The 27413-nt window shown below is 34.6% G+C and overlaps 1 protein-coding gene across 9 annotated transcripts in view; it reads left to right on the forward strand.

Annotated features, from left to right (window-relative positions):
* Window positions 1-27413, forward strand: part of USP47 (ubiquitin specific peptidase 47) — a gene marked incomplete at both ends in the record, with an annotated part of 110942 nt that overhangs the window by 65008 nt on the left and 18521 nt on the right. For 7 of the 9 annotated variants that reach the window (XM_080717116.1, XM_080717117.1, XM_080717118.1 and 4 more), the window contains 9 exons: window positions 7345-7440; window positions 7527-7679; window positions 11012-11179; window positions 15877-16008; window positions 16442-16518; window positions 17399-17454; window positions 22937-23049; window positions 24661-24765; window positions 25781-25988. In XM_080717116.1, coding sequence (XP_080573242.1) covers window positions 7345-7440; window positions 7527-7679; window positions 11012-11179; window positions 15877-16008; window positions 16442-16518; window positions 17399-17454; window positions 22937-23049; window positions 24661-24765; window positions 25781-25988 — 1108 coding nt within the window. The remainder of the gene's footprint in view (window positions 1-7344; window positions 7441-7526; window positions 7680-11011; window positions 11180-15876; window positions 16009-16441; window positions 16519-17398; window positions 17455-22936; window positions 23050-24660; window positions 24766-25780; window positions 25989-27413) is intronic. The other 2 variants (XM_080717120.1, XM_080717121.1) reach the window with 2 other exon arrangements.

Genomic DNA, 27413 nt, shown 5'->3' on the forward strand with positions numbered 1-27413 from the left:
CGCAAAGGATATATTTAAAAAAAAAAAAAAACCTTTAGTAAGATAGTTATAAAATTAGCATATAAAAATCAGTTGTGATTCAGGATACTAGCCATGATGTGAAAAATAAAATTAAAAACAGTGACATTTATAGTTCTGCCAAAAGAACCTAAGTTCTGCTTAGGTGCAAATCCAACAAAACATTTACTGATTGGAAGACAGCCTCAGCAAGGTAATGAGACTCAACAACCTAGAAAGATTCTGTTTATAAAATTAAAAAAATAATAGTGCTGGGAGCTGGGCGTGGTGGCGCACGCTTGTAATCCCCGCGCTTGGGAGGCAGGGACAGGAGGATCGCGCAGGTTCGAAGCAGCCGCGTGCGCTGGCTTAGGAGGCCCTATTTCCAAATAAAAATGTAACAATAGGTCTGGGAGTGTAGCCCGGAGGTAGAAGGGCTTCCAGGAACCCCAGTACCACAAAAAAAAAAAAAAAATAGTGCTGGTAGTATAGCGTACACACACACATGAACACACATACACACAGAATTGTACCTATGTGCTGAAAACAATAAAACTGGAGTATTTAAATGGAGAGGTGTGATAATTAATTGGAAAACTCAACATAATAAAGATGTCACTTTTTACCAAATTACATAATTTTGATGCATTTATCAGAGTCCAGCAAGAATTTTGGAGATACATATAGTAAGCTCATTTTATAATTATATGGTAGATTAACTAGAATAGCTAAAAGAATTTTTTATAAAAAGAATAAAGTGGCAAGAATCTACCAGATTTGGAATGGAATACTACAATGAAAAGACTTAATGTAGTTGCAGTAACCAAGACTGGTATTTGCAGAAGGATAATTAAATAGGTTGATGGAAATGAATAAAAACCCAGAAATAGCTTCATATAAATATGCCTATCCAATTTTTGCCAAATATGAATGTGATATCATAGAAGGATGGTATAAGAAATGGTGCTAGAACAATTGGACATTCATATAACAAAAAGGAACCTTGTTATATCTCATACATTATACAAAAAAATCAACTTAAAAGAGACCATAGACACAAATGTAAAGCTTTAGGCAAAACATAAGAGAAAATCTTCTATATCTAGTGCTAAGCATAGCACCTGGTTGGTACTTTGATAGCAAAAGTACAATTCACAATGGAGAAATTGACAAGTAGGGCCTCATCAAAATTAAAAACACTTGCTCTCTGAAAGCTCATGTGAAGGAAATGGAGAGGCTGTAACTGGGAGAATGTATTCACATAGCATTATCTGACAAAGGATGTTTAGATTATATAAAGAACTCAAAAACATCAAAAAAGAAAAAAATACTCAATCTAGTTAAATAATTGGCAAAATATGTCATCATTTCATCAAAGAGAATATACATATGTCAAATAAAAGGTGTTCAAGGCCACTAACTGTTAGAGAAATGCAAATTCAAACCACAATGAAGAGATTACATCTAGAACGGTTAAAGTAAAAATGACAGCATAAAAAGTCTGGCGATAGTGTACAGGGCCTGAATCATTTATGTATGGCTGATGGAAATTGAATTACTATAGGCAGAATGTGCCGTTAACCATAAACTCCAGTTCTCTTGGTTATTTATCCAAGAGAATTGAAAATTTGTGTTCACACAAAAACCTATACATACATGTTCATTGCATCTTTATTTTAGTATTCAAAAACAGAAACCAGCACAGATTTGCTTTAACAAATGACTAGCTAACAAACTGGAGTATGTATAAACCAGAGAATGCTATATAGCAACAAAAAGGAACAAATTATTGATACCACAATAACTTAAATGAGTATCCAGGGAATTGCACTGAGTGAAAAAAGCCAGTTCTCAAAGGCAACATACTATTATGATTCCATTTTTATAACATTTTTGATAGATCTGAGGGACACATTAATCATTGTTTATGTATTTGGTGGTATCTGGGAAGGGATGGGTAGGCGGAGTTGGCAGCTGTAAAAAGGAAGCATGAATATCCTTATTTAGGAACTACTTAGTCTCTTTACTGTGGTAGGTGGGTACATGACCCAGCATAGGTGATAAAATTGTATAGAAATTAATATGTACACACACATGGACTATTGAGTACACTAAAACTAGGAAAATTTTAATAAGATAGGTAGAGTATATCAGTGTCATTATGTTTTGAAATTGCACTGTAGTTGGAAAAATGTTTTCATCAAAAAACCGGACAAAGTGCACAAATGATCTATTACTGATTAAAACTGTATTTGGATTAAAACTAATTGGATTCAATTATATAACAATCATAAAGAAAAAATGAATGGCTTGAGTAAAAGTGTATAGAGTTCTTAGTTTTAAAAAACCCTGGGGAAGATAGTTGACTGTATCTGTAAGTAAAATCTGTTGTTGTATATCAGCACAAAATTTCTCAGTACATCAGAATAATTTAGGAAATAGTTCTCAGTGGTTAGTTCCAATTTGTTTTTTTGTTCAGTCTGAGAAAGTAAGGATATTCTAATACTCATTTCTCCATTCTAAATAAAATGAATGTTGGATGATTGAGAAATAATTAACATAAAGAGAATATAAACAAATTTAACAGTAAAAATATGAAAGGATTTTTAAGCTTTGAATAAATCTTGGGGGGGGGGGTAACTGTGGATTTAACCCAGGGTTATTCTATCTTTGAGCTATACCTCAGCTCTTTTTATTTTTTATTTTGAAACAGTATCTCACTAAGTTCCTGAGGATAGCCTGGAATCTATGGTCCTCCTGTCTCTGCCTCCTAAGTACTGGGATTACAAGCATGTGCCACAGCACCCAGCTCTGGCTAATCTTATTTATAATTATCAAGGTGACAACTCATTAAAAAGCTAGAAATAGAATATATCAATACTGGGTCTGAAGGGTAATGTCAGCCCCCTGAATATTCACACATCTTCCTCCAACACCATAAACTAAAAGGAACTTAAACCCACTTTACCTATACCTTCTGCATTACTAGAAACAGAAAATGCCATGAACTGCAAATTACCTGTAAATAGACAAATGTACATCTAGTTCCAAAACAGCTTCCCCAGGATTGCAAGTGTATATGTGAAGAGCATAGAGTAGATTGTTTAAGAGCCTATGAAATTAAGAAGAGAGGGGATTGAAGGATTTAAATGAGACAGGCACAAATGCCCAAAGAGTGAGCATAGACCAGGGCTTGTTGGTTTATAGAACCAGCTGCAGGGACTTTATAGTGAGCAGGATTGGAAGTGGCAGCATTGAGAGATAAATGAAGAAGAGGTAATGCCTCTCAGAATCATAGCATTAAATAGAAAACAGAAAGGAAAAAGTTAAGAGTCTGCCAAAAATCAAGAAAACACTCTCTCCTACTACTATCCATTCAAGAAATTGCACTTTACTAAACTGATAAAGAATGTGCTCACAAACTAAACGATGCTGTATTAGAAAATGGTCAATGGGAATGCTTATCAATTTTCACAATACCACTGTCAGAAGAAAATGGAAAATGTATATTTAAGCATCTCAGCAAATGACTGTCCCATACACAACAAAAAATACTACAAGGAAATAACTGCAATGTGGAATACTGTAACATAGTACTCTAGACTGAATTCAATATTCTATCTCAGTATATTTTCTGTTGCTAATAACTCAGAACCATAGACTGGGTAAGTTAAAAGAAGGTTTACTCTTACTGATACTTCTGGTCGGGGGGTTGAGGGGCTGCATCTGGTGATGGCATTCCTGCTGATATTCCTGAGACAGCTCAGGTCATCACATGGCAAGGAATAGCAAACGAGTTCTGGTCTCTTTTCTTGTAATGCTATCAGTGTTCAGTCATGGGGTCGCCACTCTGCTGACCCTGTCTAAACCTAATCACCACCCAGAGCCCCCACATGTAAACACCATAGGCAGTTAAGTTGCCATCTTCTTAATACCTTAAAAAGGGGATTAAACTATTTTCAAATCATAACAGTTCTCAAACCAGTGAAACAAAATCCAGTATTCAAAATTTAAAGGGAAAATGGGTCAAGAGAACAGGAAGAAGTCCAACGAGATTTCATCAACATAAGAAAAGAAACAAGGGAAAGAAAACCTTAGACATTAAGAATAAATTACAAAAACTTATAAATGGTCAAAAATTAAATCTGAGGGATAGCTAATGAAAATGAGATAAAGTAAAAAGGTTTTCAGGGGAAAAATGATCAAAAGGGAAGGTAAAGGAGCTCAAATGTAATTGGCGAGTATGAAGAAGAAAAAAAGAGGGAGGAGACAGCTAATGATTGAATTATAATTCAGTTTCTGAGAATAAAGAAAATGTTAAATCTGCCTTTTGAAGGACCCATCATGTACCTGGAAAAACTGTCTTGGAATAATGAAGTCAGACATTTTAGTAAAACTTTTAAACTTGATAACTTGGGCGCTTATATTTCTGAGGAGTAAATCATGACAATAGAGTAACCATTTCAAGAAACCCAAGGAAATCAAATGTAGCCAAGGATTTGATACTCAGCCAGCTTTTTCTTCAGTTATGGTAGTAATATATTTTTTTTAATTTTAACATTCAGGAACTCATCAGATATTGTATTCATGAACCCTTGAGTTTAGTAGCTAACAAACTTATACAACCAAGAGATCTTTTACGGAGCTTTAGCAAAAATCTGTTAGCACTTAATATATTAAATGTCGTGGGGAAAAGAAGAATATGTACTGTTATATATAATTAGACAAAATACAAAGTACCATTTTTAGAAAGGCAAGGGAGAGAAAAAATATCAGACTGTTGTGTAGCAGGAGACAAAAGATACTTAAAACGAGCAGACTAGATACTAGGTGCTCAAATAAGACTAAAAGGCATTAAGAACACTAACATGCATAAATACAAAAAAATTACTAACCATGCCAAATACCAAAGAAAATGCTCAAGAAAAAAGTAAAGGAACACGGTAAACATACATGTGGTAATTATACATAACTAAGATAAAATTGTGGCCTGGTCAAATCTGAATTGACTTAAATTACCTATTAAAAGATTTTCAAGTTGGCTCATAGAGCAAATATCATATTAATATTTTGCTTGGGCAAGCATCTATTAATGGATGCTAAATCGAGGGCCCAAAGTCTGATAAGGCTCATGATTTCTCTATGGCCTACAAGTGTCTCCTTACAGATTGCTTATTAGCTAAAGGGTGAGGGATATTCATAGTAGAGAAACTGGAAAACACCTTGACCAGGTGGGTGAAGTTTCCATCACCAGTGAAGATGTCAGGGATCTCACAGCCTGTAATTGTGACACCCTTACGAAGACGAAGACGTATGTAGCAACTCAGCAAGGAAGGAATCTGAAGCGAAGACTATCAGACAAAATACTTTATAAAATTGCTAGTTGCTGTTCTTCAGGAAAAATGTTCTGAAGGCTTTGCAACTGTTAGAGATTAAAGAAGTCTGAAGAGATGGAGCCAGATGTAATCTGTGACCCTGATTAGATTATCTAGAAGATGAGAAATACTTTAAAGGCCATCATTAAAGTAACTGACAAAATTGGAAAATAGACTGAAAAAAGTACATTATCTTTAAATTTCCTTAAGTTTGATAACTGTACTGTTTATGTTTAAAGATCTCTAAAGAATTAGGAGGTAAAATTTAAATGGCTCTGAAAGCCAGTGATTAATGTAATGGTGCTGGGATGGATGGGAGTCAGGCAAAGGTAGCAAAATGTTAAAAAGTTGATGAGTGGGTAAGGAATATTTGAGAGTTCTCTGTTCTTTAAATGCTTTTTGGAGAGGGGATATTAATAAGTACTATTTCATTCTTATGTTTTCTGAATTATTATAATTGGTCATTTTATGTTGATCACTTTTACCATCAAAAAGTAAACAATGATACTTATCAAAAAAATAAATAATTTTAAAAAGATACCCTTAGTGATGAAGTATAAGCCAAGAAACCAGTACCTACCTTAGTCTAATAGAGTAGAATTTAAGTTACATAATTTTCTCCAAACCTCCTACTTTGCTAGACATTGAGTTTTCTACCAGTTCAAATTACCTCTCTTGGAAATGCCTGACAAATTTGGCATTAGCCTGTGTTAAGTTCTAAGTGTTATTTCCTTCAAATTTATTTTTCTGTTATGTTTTTACATAATTTGCCTTTTATTATTTTAAGAATATGCCTTAGAAAAGTTATTTTCTAAGTGTATCTTTTTCTATAACTTCCAGTAAGATACTTGATCATATAGAGAAAAAAATGCCTTTTGTTTTTCCCTCTTCTTGGTGCTTCTTTCTGGTATAAGAACAAAACAGGAGATAGGATGAATTTAAAAGTCTTTTGACATATTTGCATATTTGTGTTGTGTTCAGAAGTGAGCTATGCCAAAAAGTGAATATGTGAATAGTAGTTTTTATAAGTCTTGCCAACTATTTTACAACTAAATTCATTTTGCCAGAGCAAGCTCCTTTACTCTTCTGTTAAACTTTATTCTGTAACAGTGAAAGTATTTTAAAGTACTTTGTCTTAATGATTCTGTTTCATATATACATATATTCATAGTAAATACCATTATAGTGCTTCTTGGACCCTGTTTGAAGAGAGAATATCAGATTAAATTTGAGTTTTTACATCCAGTCTTAATATATTAACTAATTTTTTAAATTGTGAAAAGCCAATGATTAAATTAACTTTATATTCCCTAACTCTTCAGTAATATTTATAGTGGTTTTCTTGCTGCTGTCTCAAGGCTGCACAGAGAAGAAAAAATTCACATGATTCTAGTAGGTAAAAATGTCCAGGCGCTTGCCTGTCTTTTCCAGTAAAGCAATAACTCATGCAGTGCAAAGGTTATGCAACTGGTTTTTAATCTTCATAACTAGTGTAGTGGGAGATTACTAACAAACCCTGACTATCTTGGTTAAAGATGACTATATGATTTTTAAACATGGATAGTGTGAGTTCTTCAAAGGATGTTCTCTACTGTACAGTTTAAAAATGCTTTCTATAAGAAGATTGAAGTGATACATGGAACTGGGTTTCTAAGAAGTATGGAATTACTTTTTAATCTAAAGATAAAGAATATATTAGATAATTTAGCAAAAGTCAGTAAAAATTAGGTAGAAATGACTAATTGTGATGTGCAATACTAAGGCAATTTTGTGCAGAATGAAATTTTTTTCAAGTTTTATAGTGATAACATTATTTTGCTGTTGATTTTTTTTTCTCCTTGGTGCATTTTGAGGTCCTAATTTTCCAACCATTCTACTTAAAACTATTTAAGTAATTGCAGTGTTTGTATATGTAGAATGTTATTATTAGCATAATTAAGTAATTATAAAACAATTGTTTTTTTCTAACTAGGAGGAAGCATTGCATGCATTTATTCAGCCAGAGATCCTGGATGGCCCAAATCAGTATTTTTGTGAACGTTGTAAAAAGAAATGTGATGCTCGCAAGGTAAATGCTGTGTAGACATTAATTCTTAATTACCTGAGGAAATAATTCAGCATTCAATAGAATTCTTCCTCTTTGTTTCTTTTTAGGGCCTCCGATTTTTGCATTTCCCGTATCTGCTAACCTTACAGTTGAAAAGGTTTGATTTTGATTATACAACTATGCATAGGATTAAGTTGAATGATCGAATGACATTTCCCGAGGAGCTAGATATGAGTACATTTATTGATGTTGAGGATGAGGTAAGTACTTATTTTTTTTCCTTCTTATAAAATATTTTTTATTAATCCGCTGTATGCTGACATGTTTTTAAAAGAGCTATTTGAGGCAAATTAAGTCTGGTTCCAGCCAAGTGTAGTGGTGTATGCTTATAATCCCAGTACTGGGGAGGCTGAGACAGGAGGATCCAGGGTCTTGGCCAGGCTCAGCTACTTAGGCCCTCCACAATTTAGTGAGATACTGTTTCAAAATAAAGAATAAAAAATTGTCCTAGAGGTGTAGCTCAGAGTTAAAATGCCTCTGGGTTCGTTCCACACACACAAGCACGCACACGCGCACGTGGACGCCATTTACACTGTCATCTTGATAGGTTTTCCTTTCCTTCTAATGCTGAGTTTCACACACACACACACAAAAAAAAAAACTTATATATGCTTTCCCTGATCACCATAAATGGTATTTCAAATATTCTTATATGATCAGAGTAACTTTGGTTACTCTTTGGAAAGAGAGTAAGAATCTTATCTCTGGCATTTTTTCTTTAATTTGGCTAGTAATATTATGTCTGATCATTTCTCAGCTATTTTTTTTTTTTTCTTTTTTGGTGGTACTGGGGTTCCTGGAAACCCTTCTACCTCCGGGCTACACTCCCAGACCTATTTTTTATATTTTAATTTGGAAACAGGGTCTCTTAAGCCAGCGAGACTGGCTTTGAACCTGTGTGATCCTCCTGTCTGTGCCTCCCAAGCCCGGGGATTACAAGCGTGCGCCACCATGCCAGGCCTCCATTTCTCAGCTATTAAAATTAACTACTCTAAGCCAGGCTTGGTGGTACATGCTTGTAATCCCCGCGCTTGGGAGGCGGAGACAGGAGGATCACGCAGGTTAGAAGCCAGCTGTGCTGGCTTAAGAGACCCTGTTTCCAAATAAAATATAAAATAGGTCTGAGAATGTAGCCCGGAGGTAGAAGGGTTTCCAGGAACCCCAGTACCACCAAAGGGAAAAAAAAAAGAAAACTACTCTACTAGCTAGGCTGTCACCTGTGTTTCTGATACATACTGTTCATTAAACTTAAGTGTGAGTAAATGAATGAACAAATGAACAAACTGAGTAGCATGACTTAATTTATTGTCTTTTAGTATCTTTTCCAAGGATAAAGTATCTAGGTTATTCCTACTTCTAGCTGTTAAGTTGGTTAGATTAGAAAAATAGAAAATACAAGGTATCATGTCTGTTTTCCTTTTTAATTAGTTTCTTTTTTATAAATTTGAAATTGTATTTAAATAGTTTGTGCATGGGACTTTGATAGACACATGAAATGCTCATCATTTCTTTCTACTCATTGACCTTCCAGGATTCTCTGCTTTCTCTAGCCTTATTCAGTAAAAGATGTATAAAATCCCACTCTTCTTTTGGAAGCTTTTCTGATTTCATTATATGAAATATTTGCAGTCATTTAGCATAGTTGTCACAGAATAAATCTTTACTGTTCTCAAAACTATATAAAGCTTTTTTTCTCATTATAATTGATTACTGTAGTTATAAAAATGCTCAAAATATTTTAAAATATTCATTTAGTACTGTTAAACACTGAGAGGCATTGTGGTATAGAAGAGCACATGTGTGGGTCCTGGGTAGATGTCACTTCAGAGCCTCATGTAGCAGCTCACACCTGTAATCTTAGCTACTTGAGAAGCTAACACAGAATTAGCAAGCCTAGACAACGTAACAAAAACCTGCCTCGGAATAAAATAATTGGGGATATAGATCAGTGGAAGCAATTGCCTTAGCATGTGCAAGCCTTGGATTCAAATACTAGTACACACACATACACACACACACACACACACACACACACACGATGTTACTTCACATCCTGCTAGTTTCTTGAATAATTCATGTAACCTTTCTGAGCTTTATTTTCCTTATCTGTAAAATAAAGATAATTTTTTATAGCTATTTTAAGATACCTTAAAAGAAGTATATGTTCACTGAATGGTAACTATGACCAGATAACTTTTCAAAGGGTTCATTTGAAATAGTGTCTCCAACACTTGTGCTTAAGTTAGGAAATCTACCCAAAGTATGCCAAACTAGCAAGGAAGATAATCTTTGTAGAATTCCTACTTAAATGCAAATGAATATTAGATGGCCCTTCTGTCTAGGCCTAGTATATTTCTTATAAAGGAAAATATTTTCCAAGGAAAGGAGACCTAGATGTAAAGTTTGGTTGATTCTTACAAGTTCTAGGTCTAGTTCTTGAAAGAAGAGATACTTTGGTGTAATCAAAGGAGTTTTAGGAGTTGTTTTTCAGACTTTCTTGAGACATAGACTATTTATTAGATGCAGTATCGTAGTAGCTGAGGTTGGCTTCAAACTACAACAGTTCTTAATTAAAAAAAGAAGTTTGTGCCTGTTTATATATGTATTGCTTGGTTAGTTCAAGAATTTCTATGCAATGCCTTAAACACAGAGTTGGCATCTTAAAGAATTCTCAAGCTATTTAAATAAAAGCATTATTAGGTCTTTAAAATATTAAAGGAAAAGTTGGGGAAGGGTTGGTTAGGGATTTCTAAGATAGAAAATTATTCAGATTCAATATATGTGAATGTGATTTTTAAGACCAGAAATCATAGAAAAGTTATATTTCTGCCTACTCTATACTAAAGTTCTTGAGGATAGATAAGACATCTTGTTTTTCTTTCTAAATTACTTGTAACACATAACAAGGATAAAATCAATTGGACTTTTTGTTCAAGAGAAGAGATGAAATTCTCTTGGGACTTAAAGACAAAAGCTCCTTTTGAAGTTTAGGTTCTGCTTTTTTAGATTTTGCTGAAATAAATGGTGATTTTATATTGTTACTTTACAATGATAAAGATAAATGAGGTTAAATAGAATGATTGGATCACTAATTGTATTTGATTTGTTGTTGTTGTTACTAGGGATTGAACCCAGGGGTATTGTGCAGCTCTGAGCTATATTCCCAGCCTTTTTTATTATTCTGAAACAGGGTCCATCTAAGTTGCGGAGGAGCTTTCTATATTGCTGAGACTGGCCTCCAGCCTTGGATCCTTTTGTCTCAGCCTGCCAATTTATTAGAAGTTTAAGGGCAATTAGAAATGCAGCCCTTTTCCACTTGTTTAATTTTAATTAAGGTCTTGACTTTGAGAGAAAATAAATTTACCTAAAATAAAATACTTTTTTAACAAGAGAAATTTACCTAAAGTAAAATACTTTTTTAACATGAATATGCTAGATTATGTGAAAATGTTAAAAGAATAAAGATAGAAAGTTTTGATGAATATATTTTCCTTTACTTGACATAATTTTAAGATAATCATGTTTTATTAAGAAATCACCTCAGACTGAAAGTTGCACTGATAGTGGAGCAGAAAATGAAGGTAGTTGTCATAGTGATCAGATGAGCAATGATTTCTCCAATGATGATGGTGTTGATGAAGGAATCTGCCTGGAGAGTAATAGCGGAACTGAAAAAATTGCAAAACCTGGACTTGAAAAGGTACCTTTAAAGTTTGTGTTTTTGTTTATGTATTGGGGATTCAGCCCAAAACCTTGTACATGCTACATTCTCTATGACTAAGCTACACTCAAAGTCACTTGTATTTTTAATTAAAAGAATTAAATGAGTTATGAGATTCTATGTAATTCTCTAGGTGTTGTGACTTAGAAAGTACTCTTTAAAAGAAGTTTCATTTTAGCCAGGTGTGATGGTGCATGCTTGTAATCCCAGCATTTGGGAGGCTGAGACAGGAGGATCTTGGTTCCTGGCCAGCCTCAGCTACTTAGTGAGGCCCTCTGCAATTCAGTGATACCCTGTTTCAAAATAAAAAAATAAAATATAGGGCTAAGGGTGTAGCTTAGAGGTAGAATGCCCCTGGGTTCCATCCCCAGTACTGCCAAAAAAAAAAAAACCCTAAAAAATAAAGACTTCTTAAATATTCTGTGCATTTGTATTTGGTCATCATTAAACTTGAGGAAAAACTGTTTACAGGTGGGAACATTAATTTCTGGGAGACTGAACCATAATTGTGTTACAAGCTGGGTGGTATAGAAAAGGGTGGCCAGCAGCCAGGAAGCCAAGATCCTAGTGCTGCCTTTAACATTGCAGCAAGTCTCCAAACCTTGTGTCTCCTCTCAGTTTTCTCAGGAAGCAAACTGAAAATGTTGGACTTGATCTGTTTATTTAAAAAATTCTGGCTATGTGAATACTTCTGAAAGAGTTAATAACAGAGCTGTTGTTTTTTTTTTTATCTATTCGTTTTGTTTTTTGTTTTTGGCAACACTGGGCATTCTACCAATGTGCTACAGCCCTGGCCTATTTTATTTTTATTCTGAAACAGGGTCTCACTATGACAAGAGTCTCACTACTTGCTGGGGCTCTGATCCTCCCATCTCAGCTTCACAAGTAGTATTACAGGCATGTCCTGCCATGACCAGCTCAGAGCTAATCTTTTTGAGGTAGGAAAAGCCAAATCTTTCACTCTTCCTCTACTCTACAGTAACAGTCCTTAGATACTTTTTTTGGTTTTTTTGTTTGTTTTTTGGGTGGTGGTGGTGGTACTGGGGTTCTTGGAAAACCTTCTACCTCCAGGCTACACTCCCAGACCTATTTTTGTATTTTTATTTGGAAACAGGGTCTGTTAAGCCAGCGAGGCTGGCTTCGAACCTGTGTGATCCTCCTGTCTTCACCTCCCAAGCGCGGGGATTACAAGCGTGCGCCACCACGCCCATCATCCTTAGATACTTTTGAAAAACGATTGTAATTTGAAAACCACAAAACAAATAATCTCTGCAGTAGGATTTTCTTTGTTCCTGTATTCATAATTTTAAGGTTTTCTCAAACTGTTTCATATTCTTGTTTTTGAGGAAATGTACAGGAGGATTATGGATAAATATCTCCCATATGGTATGAATAGTAAATCACTAAATTGAAGACTCAAGTCATACAGTGTAATGTCAGATATATAGATTTGGAGGCAGTATTTAAGAATAGAGTTTCACTAACATCTATCTGTTTAGATCAATGCCATTTTTACCACCACCACTAGCCTTACCATTTTAAATTATCTGATTCAGAACAAAATAGGTGAGTAGGAATTGTTATGCAATGAATAATGTGGTGGATATATTATGACTTAATATAAGGAACATTCAAGAGTTGGCAAACTATGGCTTAAGCTCCACTTCCAGCCATTTACCTATTTTTCTATATAGACAGTCATGTCATTAGTGAATAAAGACAGTTTAATTTCTTCCGTTGCAGTAAGTATGCCTTGTTCTTGTCTTGTTGCACTAGATAGGACTTACAATACTGTTTGCGTAGGGTGGTACAGTTTCTATAAGGTGATAAGAAACAACATCCTTCTCATATTTGGCTTACTGATTGAGTTTGATATGTTTGTAAATGTATATCATGTACATTAGGGAATTTTCCTCTTACCTCCTTCCATCACCCCCTGTTAGGCCTCCTTATTTGCTCATCTGTGGTTTCTCCTCTTTCATCTAGAGTTCTTCCTATGACCCTTTTTAGGGTCTTGATAGGTTCTTGATAGTTTCCTTTGCTCTACAAATCTCTTCAGTTTAATGCATTCCCACATATTGATCTGCCTTTTAGTTTCTTGTGCCTTTGGGATCTTGTTCAGAAAGTTTTTACCTGTGCCTCCGTGTTGCGGTATTAGACCTATGCCCTCTTCAAGGAGCTGCTAGGTCTCTGGTCTAATTTCCAAGTCTTTGATCCATCTTGAATTGACTCGGTGCAGGGTGAGAGAGTGGGGCTTATTTCCATTTTTCTACATATTGTTAAACAGTATTGCCAACACCATTTGTTGAAGAAGCTATCTTTTTTTCCTTATATGTCTTTGGCCCCTTTGTCCAAAATTAGTTGGCCATAAGTGTGCAGATTTGTTTGTGAGTCTTTTATTCTGCCCCACTGGTCTATGTATCTGTTTTTGTGCCATTACCATACTACCTTTTTTTTTTTTTAACTATGGCTTTGTAGTATAAAGTCAGGTATTGTGATTCCTCCTGCATGTTTTTTGTTGCTGAGAACTACTTTGGTTATTCTGGGTGTTTTGTTGTTCCAAATAAATTTCAGGACTGATTTTTCTATATCTTTGGAAGAATGACCTTGGTAATTTAATAAGTATTACATTGAATCTGTAGATACTTTTAGAAGAATGGCCATTTTGATGATATTTATTCTGCCTATCCAGATCTTTCCATCTTCTAAGGCCTTTTTTAATTTCTGTTTTCAATGTTTTCTAATTTTTTTTGTGGTACTGAGGGTGGAACCCAGGAATCCGGGTTATACTCCCAGATCTGTTTTATATTTTATTTGGAAACAGGGTATCACTAAGTTGCTGAGAGCCTCACTAAGTAGCTGAGGCTGGCTTCGAACCTGTGCAATTTTCTTTTCTCAGCCTCCCAAGTACTGGGATTACAAGCAGGGCTGGCATATATATAATTATATATAAATGATATAAATAATTTATATATAATATATAATATTATAAATTATATAAATAATATAAATTATATATATAATTTTTTTGTAGAGGCCTTTTACCTCCTTGGTTATGTTTATTTCTAAGTTGTGTGTGTGTGTGTGTGTGTGTGTGTGTGTGTGTGTGTGAGAGAGAGAGAGAGAGAGAGAGAGAGAGAGAGAGAGAGAGAGATCCTGACTAGAACTGTTTTCTAGATTTCCTTTTCAGTGGATTTATGGGTGGCATGTAGGAAATTTCTGATTTTTTAAGATTGATTTTGTTATCCAGACACTTTCCTGAATTTATCGATCAGTTCTATAAGCCTTTTGGTTGAGTTTGTTCAATTTTCTAAATATGGTATCATGTCATCTGTAAAGAGTCATAGTTTGAGTTTTTCCTTTTGCTATTTGTACTCCTTTGATTTTCTTTTTTTTTTGCCTTATTGCTCTGGCTAGAGTCTCAAGTACTATATTGAAAAGAAGTGGTGATAATTGTCATTCCTGTTTCTGTTTTTAGGGGGAATTCTCACAGTTTTTCCCCAATTAATATATCAGCTGTGGGCCTATTATATATTGCCTTTATGATGTTGAGGTATGGTCCTTCTGTTCCAATTCTCTGCAGTACTCGCAGCATAAATGGGTGTTGGAATTTTTCAAATGCTTTTTTAGAGTTTATTGAGATGATTGTGTGAATTTTGTCTTCAATTCTATTTATATAATGAACTACATGGTTTGATTTTTACATGATGAACCAGCCTTTCATCCCTGGGATGAACCCTACTTGGTCCTGGTGTATAATTTTCTTGATATAATTTTAAACGCGTGTTGCTAGTATTTTGTTTAGCAGTTTTGTGTCTAAGACCACAATGGAATGAAACTAGAAACCAACTATAAGAAGACCCAAATTAACCACATAAACATGTGGAATTTGAACACCACACTGCTGAACAAAGAATAGGTCATAGAAGAAGTAAGGGGTGAAATGAAGAAATTCCTAGAAACAAATGAAAATAGCGATACAATCACCTATTTTTAAAGTAAATCTCTTTACTCTCAGATTCAAGCAGTAAAGAATTTTTATATAAGACACTATTAAAAAGCAATTTTAATTTATTTTAGTATAATTCAGAATTCATTCTTTGTATAAAAGGGAGATGTCGAATTAACAGATAACTTTTCCACAGAACTATATTGGTCCAAAGAATTGTATCCCTCAACTCTTTGAGAAGAAAATAGAATTATATTTAAATTTTAAAACAATAGGTCAAGCCAGGCATGGTGCTACACACTTATAATCCCAGCATTTGGGAGGCTGAGACAGGAGGATCACGGTTTGCGGACAGCCTCAGCTACTACTACTTAGGCCTTTTGCAGCTCAGTGAGACCCTGTTTCAAAATAAATAATTAAAAAACAATCGGGCTGGGGTATATCTTGGAGGTAGAATGCCCCTGGGTTCCATCCCTAGTACCGCAAAAAAAAAAAAAAAAAAAAAAAGGTCATTTGAGATTTCTTGACTCTGTATATCAGAATAGTCTTGTATTTAGCTGGTGCTCATAAAAAGGGGTACAGCATAACTAAAATGTTGAAGGAATCCACTGAATGAAACTGAATTTGTGGTATAGAAAATATTTTCGGCGACTTTCCATTTTAACTTTATTAAATAAGGGGTTTGTGACTTTCTTTCGTCTGAAATACTTTTTATTTTCCCCCTTAGAACTCCTTGATCTATGAGCTCTTCTCTGTTATGGTTCATTCGGGGAGTGCTGCTGGTGGTCATTATTATGCTTGTATAAAGTCATTCAGTGATGAGCAGTGGTACAGCTTCAATGATCAACATGTCAGCAGGGTAAGGACGTGTCAATATTATTACTCTGAAAGACAAGGTAGGGAGGTTTCTAATCCACTGTAGGGTTTATTTAAAACTCACCTTGCTAGTGATGTATCTCAAGACCCGAATCTGAGCTTTCATTTTCAGTGATTTTCCTGTTTTTGCTTATTGTGTTTTTTATTTTGTTTGGGCTTGCTGAATGTTTCCAGAGATAGGCTACTGATTTCCTCAGGTAGCCTTCATATGTGCTACCTATACTTTATGTGTGATTAGACAAACTAGAACTGTCTGGTTGGTAAGCAGCCACTAATTAATATCTGTGTGATCCACCTTAAAGTTCTTATGTAGCATTTAACTCTTAGATTATATACTAGATTACATATTGACCTTAATGTAATGGTGTCAGATTTTATCAAACAATAATAATAATAATAATGTAACACCTTTTTAGATAACACAAGAAGACATTAAGAAAACACATGGTGGATCTTCAGGAAGCAGAGGGTATTATTCCAGTGCTTTTGCAAGGTAAGTAATCTCCAAATTTTTAGTGTATGTAAGTTAGAATTAATGATAGCTTTCTGCTTTTTATCCTTAAAAGGTTTAACCCAGGGATCAGCAAACTTCAGCCCATGGACCAAATTTAACCCATCTCCAGCTTTTGGTAGTAAAGTTTTACTGGAACATGGACATAGTTATTCATTTATATGTATCATGTTAATGATTTCACACTACAACATAATCGAATAGTTGACACACTGATTATCTGGCCTACAATGCCTAAGGATTTTTTCTGTGTCATGGTCTTTCCAGAAGAAAACCACTGACTCCTAATATAACTGCTGTAGTCATTGTAGTACACAGCTTTGTTGAACACTTTACGGTGCTACTGTTTTAGTTACCATTCTCACCAACACCTGACAAACAAAACATACAGGAAGGAAGGTTTATTTGCTTATAGGTCTGGAAATTTCTACTCCATATATATATAATTCATTTATACTGGCTGCCAAGCAGAAGCCAAGGCTATACATCCTCAGCATGATTTCAGGAAGTAGAGAGAGCAAGCAGAGGGAGCAAGGGACAGATATAATTTCCAAGGTCATGAACCCAGGGACTCGTCTCCAGCAATCACGTCTGGGGGACATTCTAAATCCAAACCGTAACAGTCACCAAGAGAAGATATGTAATATTTTCATAGATGTATCATTAAAAACAAAGTAGATTTTGCTTTTGCTTTCTTACTGAAATATTTAAAATTTTAATGTTTCTGTGAACATGGCATGACTTTCTAATTGTTTGAAAGAAAAAACACCCCACAACTTCATATAAATATTTGACACTTGAAAATGGAATCTTTACAACCCTACTTTTTGTCCCTATTAATATTTTTTTGTATTTTTACTAGCTCTACAAATGCATATATGCTGATATATAGACTGAAGGATCCAACAAGAAATGCAAGTATGTTAATCTACAGTTACTTAATTTTAATCTGTTGCATATATTAATTACTTTTGCATGTTTTACACATGATAGAACAGTTGGGTTTTTTAATATCAGGGAGAATTAATTATAAAGACGATTACAAAATAATATTAACTGGTAAAACACTTGGAAAAAAGTTGAATTTTTTTTAACATATTAAGAGACAAGTAAGTTGGGAGTGATAACGCATGCTTGTAATCCCAGTACTTGGGAGGCTGAGACAGGAGGATTGCACAGGTTCAAGCCAGCCTCAGCTACTGAGTGAGGTTCTCAGCAACTTAGTGAGACCCTGTTTCCAAATAAAATATAAAATAGGTCTGGGAGTGTAGCCCGGAGATAGAAAGCCCCTGGGTTCCATCCCCAGTACCACACACACACAAAAAAAGTAAGACTTACTCTCCATTAAATAAATTGGATATTTTATTTGCAGTACAATTGTTCTATGTACAGTTTGGTGCAGTGATCTTCTACCTAGCCCTGGGTAGCAATTATAACTCACCAGCTGGATGTCCTAGAGCAAATTATTTAACCTTTCTTTTCACATTTGTAAAATGGGAATAACATTACTTAGGGTTATTATAAAAACGAAGTAACATTTTAGGCACTTAGCATCACATCTGGCATGTAGTGAAAACTCAAATTAAGCTACTACTTTTTTCAATTTCAAGCTCTTGGGTATGTTAGTATATAAATACTTTTTTTTTGTTTTCTGGTGTTACTGGGGGTGGAACCCAGAGGCTTTCTACCTCCGGGCTATACTTCCAGACCCATTTTATATTTTATTTGGAAACAGGGTCTCACTAAGTTGCCAAGAGCCTCACTAAGTAGCTGAGGCTGGCTTTGAACCCGTGTGATACTCCTGTCTCAGCCTTCCAAGCGCAGGGATTATAAGCGTGTGACACCACGCCCGGCTGTATATAAATACTTTTAAAGGGGACTCTAGATGACCTGAAACATACTAGAAACATTTTGAGGAACTAAAGTATCACAAGTAAGTTTTTATGAATCTAGTATACATCCTTTATTACATTTTAACTTTATTGAGATTTCTAGAAATAATCCCGAATATAAAATATGTGTATTTGTCTTTTTTGTAATTATTGCTTTCAACACAACAGTTTTGGGGGGTTTTGTTGTTGTTTTAATTTTGACCCTGATTCACATAGTATTATAAACAGGTATGTATATGTTTGTTTACACATACAGATATACACAGATGATGTGTTTGCTGATAATCTTTTCAAAATTAAACAAACATAATCACTATCTTTGATTTGAAAATGCTTTTGTTTAGAAACTACCATACTATAAGTAAAACTGTATGATGTTTTTGTTTACATTTTTATTAACTCTGATGATATTACAGATTCTGTTGATGCAAGGATTAGGACTTAATTTGTCTATTTCCCAAAGGTATATTCTAGGATCTGTTATATAGTAGCTCTTTAGTAATTTACTATAGACATACTAAAAGAATACATAGAAATTATAACCAGAAGTCATTTCAGACCAGAGAGATTTAAGAATGAAAGTAACCATTCTTACTATATCATAAGGAACTATACCCCAGAATACCTGTTCCAGGTCATAGCTACCAGGTGGAAGAACCTGTGTTGTAATATAAGTGTCCCATGTGGATCCAACCTTTCAGTAGTGCAGTAACTCAGTCATTTTGTATGTATTCCCCTATTCTAGTTTTGTGATAAAACCCCATAGGGTGCTGTATGATGTTATGTGAATAATTTTAAAAATAGACCTCATTTCTAGAAACAGTGCATTTTTACCTTACACAGAGACATGATCCTTTTGATATCAGTTGTTTTTTCCATATAATGCCAAATATCGACTTTATTAAGTAGTGTCTTAGTTTGTATTATTTTTGTGTTACTTTGAGTTACCTGTGAAGTTACCATAAGAAAAACTTTCTTTAAAATAATTCATATGCAAATCTTGGTAAGAATTTACTGTATATACTGAACTGGTTGTCTAAAAGTAGTCTCAAAAATGATAATCACTTTTTTATTTTATTTTTTATTTCTTTATTTATTTTTTATTGGTGCACTGTATTCATACAACATAGTGGGATACAAACTTTTGTAGACATACATGCACACGTCGCCCAGTCAGCCCCCACCCGATCCCCACCCCATTCCCTCCCCATCCCTTCTTCCCATGCTTGGCTTAGTGGTTGACATCTAGTATTATAGCAATTTATCCAAAATTAAAAATGATAATCTCATATAACAGTTTCATTTGTCTGATACCAAGCTTTTGATGACTTAAAGATAACATTTCAATATTTCTTTTTGCTTTCTTTCTTACCAGAGAATATTTTTTTCTATTTTTTTAAATGAAACTATCATATATTTATATATTTATTTTTCAGAAAAAAACTCTATGCTAATATGGAATATGGACTCTAGATACCCAAAACGATCTTGAAAAGAACAAAGCTAGAAGATATATATTTTCTGATTTCAAACCATATAAAGCTACAATAATTGAAACAGTGTAGTACTGTTCTAAAGGCAGATATATAAACCATTGGAGTTAAATAAAAGCCTAGAGCTAAATTCTTCCCTATATTGTCAAGTTATTTTTGACAAGGTTTCCACAAACATTTGGTGGTAGAAATAATAATATTTTAACTAAATATTGTTGAAAAATAATAATTACATGGAAAAGAATAAAGTTGGACCCTTACCTAATCCCATATACAAGTATTAACTCAAAATAGATAAAAGACCTAAATATAAATCTTAAGACTATAAACTTTTAGGAGAAAATCTGGGTCATAAAACCTCACAACATTGAAATTGGCAGTGATTTCTTGGATATGATTTCAATGGCACAGGCAAGAGAAGAGTATACAAACTCCCTAAAAAATTAAAAAATATTGTATATCCAAAGACAATGTAAACAGAGTTAAAAGTTACTAATAGAATTGGATAAAATATTTGCAAATGCTATATCTGAAGGTATATTAATATCCAACTAGAAATCCTAAAAATTAACAACAATAAAGGCAAACAATACAATTTAGAGATAGGTAAAAGACTAACATAAATAATGAATCTCCACAGATAACCAATCTTAGTTGTCTGTTGGATGGAAAATCTTGTTTCTCTGGTTCTGGTGTGTGTTACCTATTTCTTCTTTGTAGTTAATCTCTTTGAGTATTTTCTCTAGCGCTGGTTTTGAAGACATGAATTCCTTCAGTTTCTGTTTGTCATGGAAGCTTCTTATTTCTCCATCTAATTTGATAGAAATTTCTGCTGGATAGGAAATTTTTGGCTGGAAGTTGTTTTCTTTCAGAGTTTGGAATATGTTACTCCAAGCCCTTCTGGCTCTCATGACTTGGTTTGGGAAGTCTGGAGTGATTCTAATTGGTTTGCCTCTGAATGTCACTTGGCCCTTTGTTTTTGTTGCCTTTAAGATTCTCTGCTTGGCTTCCACATTGGTCATTTTGACAATTATGTGGCGTGGGGATCCTCTTCTCCGATCCTGTCTAAAGGGAGTTCTATAAGTTTCCTGGACCTGTGTATCAACCTCTTTCTCTATGTTTGGAAAATTTTCTGCTATTACTTCCTTGAAGAGATTGTTGATCCCTTTGGTTTCACTTTCTTTTCCCTCCTCTATTCCAATTAATCTTAGGTTAGCTCTCTTAAAATGGGCCCATATTTCTTCAATGTCAGATTCCTGCTGTCGGATATTTTTTTCTAGATTAGAAACTATGCGTTCATTTTTGGAATGATCATCTTCTAAGAGCGAGATTCTGTTCTCCATGTGGTCTAATCGGTTGTTTGTGCTTTGAATTGAGGCCTTTACTTCATTAATTGCATCCTTTATCTCTTTTTGGCTCTCTCTGAATTCTTTTTGAAGCACCTCTATTATTTCTACAGTTATTTTCCTGATTTGATCTTCTAGAAATCTCTGATTTTCTGTTTTATCGGGTTCTGATGTTGTGGGGTTGTGGGCATTCATTGCTCCAGTGTTATTCCTCTTTCCCATGATTTCGGAAGTTTGTGCCTTCTCTGGGTTCTTCCCTTGGGTCACTATGACTTCACTTAAGGTGTTCTGGATCTCGAGTCTGTAGTATCTCAGACTCCACTACTCCTTTACTGGGTTGTATCACAGAGTCTCCAACCCAGGGAGTCGATAGAGGCTGCTTTAGTCTGTGGGGATGCCAGGTTGCACGTTCTCCTATGGTGTGATATCTCTGCCACCGCCACTTCCCCACTGGGTCAAGTCCCAGGGAATACAGTACTGGGATTTCTCCTCTGTGGCACGCAATTTGACTCACTGTTCTTGTATATGCAGATGTAGCTGTACTGGATTCGGTGAATTCTCTGCTGCTGCCGCCGGTGGCAATATGGCACCGCTGCTACGCCCTCGGCCGTGAGGCTGGCATATTTCTTCTTGGTTTTGATTTCCACCCTGAGTCCCAGCAGCGTGTGCTGAGCTCAGCCACTGGGAGCTTTAGATTTTACCTGCGGCAAGAAATCCCGCCTGGCTGTTCCGCAGCGGCTCACCTCGGCTTGCTGTAGCCATCTGGTGAATTCGCCGCTGCCGCCGGCAGTATGGTGTTGCTGCCGCGTCCTCGGGCGTGAGGCCGGTGTATCTCCTCTGTGGCTCTGAGCTCTGTTCTCAGTCTGCTTTCTCTCTGGAGCCTGGTGATTTTTTTGTTTCTCTGGTGATGGTGTTTTCTGGCTATGAAAGGCACTGATTTTGTGGTAATGGAGATTGGTTGTTAGCGGGGCTCTTAAGCCCAGCTTTTCTCGGTCGCCATTTTCGATAATCACTTTTTTAAAAATGAATTGTGACAATATATACAAAGGAATATCACACACACAAGTTTTTTGATAATGCCTTTGGTTAAAAATCAACCTAAAGATTACTTTGAGGACAAAGGAAAGATAACACTATTTGACATAATTACAAATAAGTAGCATTTGTAGTAGTAGCAACAGCAGCAGTAGTATTTATTAAATTTTATATTATCTCATGCAATAACATTGTGGGGTAAGTGGTGTTAATAAGCTAAAGAAATCTAAATCTGGAGAAGTATACTTGTCCAGGGTCATATAGTTCAATGCTGATGGTGCTTTAAAATCAGAAATTATTTTTTATTACTTCGAATTATTTTATTACCTTAAAATCAGAAATTATTTTGATGAGTTTCAGAGATTCTTTTTTTATTCTAAAATCTTAGTCTACATACTCAAATTCTGGAGTCAGAAGTCATTTTTTATAAATATTGGGTTTTTTAAAATATGAGATCTGACAACCAATATCTCTTTACATAGAAGAAGCTTATGTTCCAAGTTGAGAGAAGAAAATTGAAATGTGTTTCTTGTGTGTTATAGTAACAGATATACCCTGGACATATAAACAGAATGAGTAACAGGAATCCAGTTTTAGTGACACTGTCTTATCCCATTTTCATTATTATTATTAGAGTTTCTAGAAGTGGATGAATACCCAGAACATATTAAAAACCTGGTGCAGAGAGAAAGAGAATTGGAAGAACAAGAAAAGAGGCAACGAGAAATTGAGCGTAATACATGCAAGGTAAGATTTAATTTTTTTTTTTTTTTTTTTTAAGTACTGGGGGTTTAACCCAGGGGCATTCTACTTCCAAGCTACACCTCAGCCCAATTTTTTATACTCTTTTTCTTTCTTTTTTTCTTTCTTTTTTTTTTTTTTTTTTTTTTTTTGGTGGTACTGGGGATGGAACCCAGTGGCTTTCTACCTCCAGCCTACTCTCCCAGACCTATTTTATATTTTGTTTGGAAACAGGGTCTCACTAAATTTCTGAGAGCTTCACTAAGTAGCTGAGGCTGGCTTCAAACCTGTGTGATCTGTGTCTCAGCCTTCCAAGTACTAGGATTACAAGCGTGTGCCAGCTTATACTTTATTTTTGAAATAAGTCTCACTAAGTTGCAGAGGGCTTCACTAAGTAGCTGAGGCTGGCTGCGAACCTGTGATCCTCCTGTCTCAGCCTCCCAAGTACTAGGGATTACAAGTGTGTACCACAGCGCCCAGCTTCATAATTTTATTTTTAGTTGAAAACTGCTGTTTAAGTTTGCTTAACTGCATTTCTCATAACTAACTCATTTAGTTGATTTCATAGACAGTTATGCCTTCATGATCATTAAGTAGCATAATCAACTATATTACAAAATTAAACTTGATTTGATTCAATGCATAAAAATTTAATAACGTGTAGCGACAATTCTTACTGCTAGTGAAGCTGTGGTGTGGCAGGCATTTTCATATCCTACTAAAGAAGAAGAACCACCTTTCTAGATAGAAATTTAGTAGTATTTATCAAGAGCCTAAAGCAAACTGGGCATGGTGACTCTCACCTATAATCCCAGTAGACAGGGAATCACAGGTTCAAGGACAGCCTCATCAACTCATTGAGACCCTGTTTCCAAATAAAATAATAATAAAGGCTAGGAATGTAGCTTAGAGGTAGACTAACTCTGGTTTCCATCCCAGGCGCGCGCACACACACACACACACACACACACACACACACACACACAATCACAAAAAGCCTTAATCAAATTCATAAGTTTTCTTATAGAAATATTACCTAATGAAATACTCATAGATATTGCAAAAATTATTGACCACAAGCATATTCATTACAGTATTTTCCAAATTAGGGAAAAACTGAAAATGACCTGGATATGAGTTAATCAGCAAAAGTTTATTTAAGTTATGATACAAGCTTACAAAGAAATACTCAGGTGTTAAAATTAACATTTTATATTTTTTTTTTAAATAGTCATTATCAATTGGGCCTGGTGGCACACACTTATAATCCCAGTGCTTGGGAGGCTGAGATAGGAGGATCAGGTGGGTTCAAAGGTAGCCTCAGCTACTTAGACTCTCATCAACTTAGGAAGACCGTGTTTCCAAATAAAATATAAAATAGGTCGGGGGTGTAGCTTGGAGGTAGAAGGCCCTTGGGTTCCATCCCCAGTACCACCAAATAAATAAATAAGTAAGTAAGTAAGTAAGTAAGTAAGTAAATAAAACATAACAGAGAATGGTCCCAATTATGATTTTTAAAAGACTACAGTATTTGACAATTAGGAAAAAATGCTTATCTACAAAGAATTAACCTTTGACTCTGAACCTGCTGAGTTGATGTGATATTATATTTTCTAGATAAAATTATTCTGTTTTCATCCTGTGAAACAAGTAATGATGGAAAATAAATTGGAGGTTCATAAGGATAAGACATTAAAAGAAGCAGTAGAAATAGCATATAAGGTATGTTTATTTATTCTGTTGGCATTTATATTACTGATAACTTCTATAAGAGTATCATCATAATTTTCCAACCTTTTATTATAGTTAGTATAAGCATTTGAAATGAATTTGATAGCCTATTAATTCATTATCTCTTCTTTGAGAAATCCTTCACTCTGAAAAGTAGTTAAACTTTCTAGGTCCCAGAATTAGAATTAGAAACAAAGTTTTTATTTCTTCCATTCATTTTGGAGCTGTTCCTTGAACATTTACTGTATTGTCATTATCCTTTAGAGGTACCAGAAAGAAGCATTGTCATTGCCCTCATGGTATCTATAACCCTTTAGAAAAATCAAATTGTATTAAAACATCACAATTTGCAATCTTATTATTTAGATGCTATAAAATAAATCAGTAATTTACCCACTGAGACTTTACCAATGATAAAGACACAGCCATGCAAATATAATAATTCTAAGTATAGAGCAGAAAGAATGCCCAAGAACTCTGAAGTAAGGAAGTGCTTGGTATGTTCAAGCAAAAGAAAAAAGGAGTACTGTGTTTAGTTTGTCTTGAATGACCATAGAGTCAAATGAAATTAGAGAGTTTATAGGAATAGTTTGCATTTTGTTCCAAAAATAATGGGAAGATATTAGTGAGGGTTGCAAAGGTAAGTAGAAAGAGAAGTACTCTTTCAACAGATCATTCTAAATATCATTTATAGTTCTTGACAAATTAAAATTTCACCCTTCCAGGTAAATATTAACAAAATTTGACTATAAAAAAGTCAAATGCTTTTAAAATATGTTAGTGCATAGTGTATGATTTGAGAGATAATGAAAAATGGTCATTTAAAAATAAAACAAATTGTTCCTGAAACTTTGTTGTCTGATTAAAAAGTCACAAATATATGAATATGTAAATTTTATTGTTTGTTAGAACTTAGTGACTTACTGATAGGATCACCACACACCATACTGAAATACTATATAAATATATATATTTTTTCTCTTGCTGGGGGGTTGTTTCCTTTTAGATGATGGAATTAGAAGAGGTAATACCCCTGGATTGCTGTCGCCTTGTTAAGTATGATGAGTTTCACGATTATCTGGAACGCTCATATGAAGGAGAAGAAGATACACCAATGGGGCTGCTTCTAGGTGGAGTCAAGTCAACATATATGTTTGATCTGCTTTTGGAGACAAGAAAGCCTGATCAAGTTTTCCAGTCTTATAAACCTGGGGGTAAGCAACTTTATTCTGAGCTGTACAGGACTTAAAATTTTCACTAGAAAATGTTTTGTTTATATAAATGAACATAATTTAAATTTTTAAATTTATTCTTGAAATATAGACTAACAGGTTGAGAAGTAGTTAGCAACAAACTTAGAATTAAGTTCTAGATTACTTAGATCTGTGCACAATTTTAAAAATAAAAAATGTCTAGCTAGCAGTTTTCAGTTAGATTTTTTTTCTAGTATGTAATACTGAATCATTTGGAACTTTATGATTTTTTATGCTATAAATCTCTGAAATTATCAGCTGATCTCAGAAGGATCTCTCCTTTCTCATGTTCTCTCTCCTAGAGAGTCTCAGTAGATTTTGCTTTTGAGTATCTCGCTGAAAGAGGCAGATTGCTAAACTTATCACTATCAACATTTAAATTTTCTTCAATCCTATTTCTATAAACTTCAGGAGCTTTTGTATGTCTTCATTAAATCTGTCACATTTAGGAGTTCTTTTCTTTGAGACTTACCTGAAAGCAAAGTAGTATAGTATCTCTATTTTTTCCAGAGTAGTCTCTAGGGAAAGTTACATGATCTTTTTTCTTTTTTTTTTTTTTTTTTTTGGTGGTACTGGGGTTCCTGGAAGCCCTTCTACCTCCGGGCTACACTCCCAGACCTATTTTTGCATTTTTATTTGGAAACAGGGTCTCCTAAGCCAGCGCGCGGGGCTAGCTTCGAACCTGCGCGATCCTCCTGTCTCTGCCTCCCAAGCGCGGGGATTACAAGCGTGCACCACCACGCCCGGCTACATGATCTTTTTCATTTCCAAAGTTTTCTAGTAATAACTATATGTAAACCATAATAAGTAATAGGAAAATACAAATAATTAATTTTTTAAAATTCTTGTTGTAGTATTCTGATTTTTAACTCTATTGCATCAATGTTAAATCAGAATTCTGACTTATGTTTCTCTATTATTTATTCTTGAAAGTTGAACCTAGGGAGCTTTATTTTGCCCTTTCAAATTCTATTTCTCTATTGATACCGTAGACCTCCTTATTTTATGAAATCTCTTCTTTCCAAAGTATATTAAGTGTAATATTCTTTTAAAGAACCCATTTCTCTTAAATGGAAAATTTTCATTTCTGAAAACGCTGTAGTCAACTGGACTCTGTCCTTTGTGTAGCATCCCTTTAAGGAACTTTATAAGCTAGATAGCAAAAGGATAACATGATTGCTTAAGCAGTAAAAAAAAAAAAAAACTCTAAATGTGACTATTGATTATAAGAGTTATAATTTCTATTATTCATTAAGTGTCAAGATCTTAGATTATTTTGTTATTTAGGCTTAGCATCATGGGGGAAACTGAGAATTGACATAAATGTACAAATGGTTAAAATAGAGGAATAACCATATTAAATGCAGTGTTTGAAGATTAGTTATT

Source organism: Muscardinus avellanarius, assembly GCF_963383645.1.
Source record: "Muscardinus avellanarius genome assembly, chromosome: 1".
NCBI classification, from domain to species: Eukaryota; Metazoa; Chordata; class Mammalia; order Rodentia; family Gliridae; genus Muscardinus; species Muscardinus avellanarius.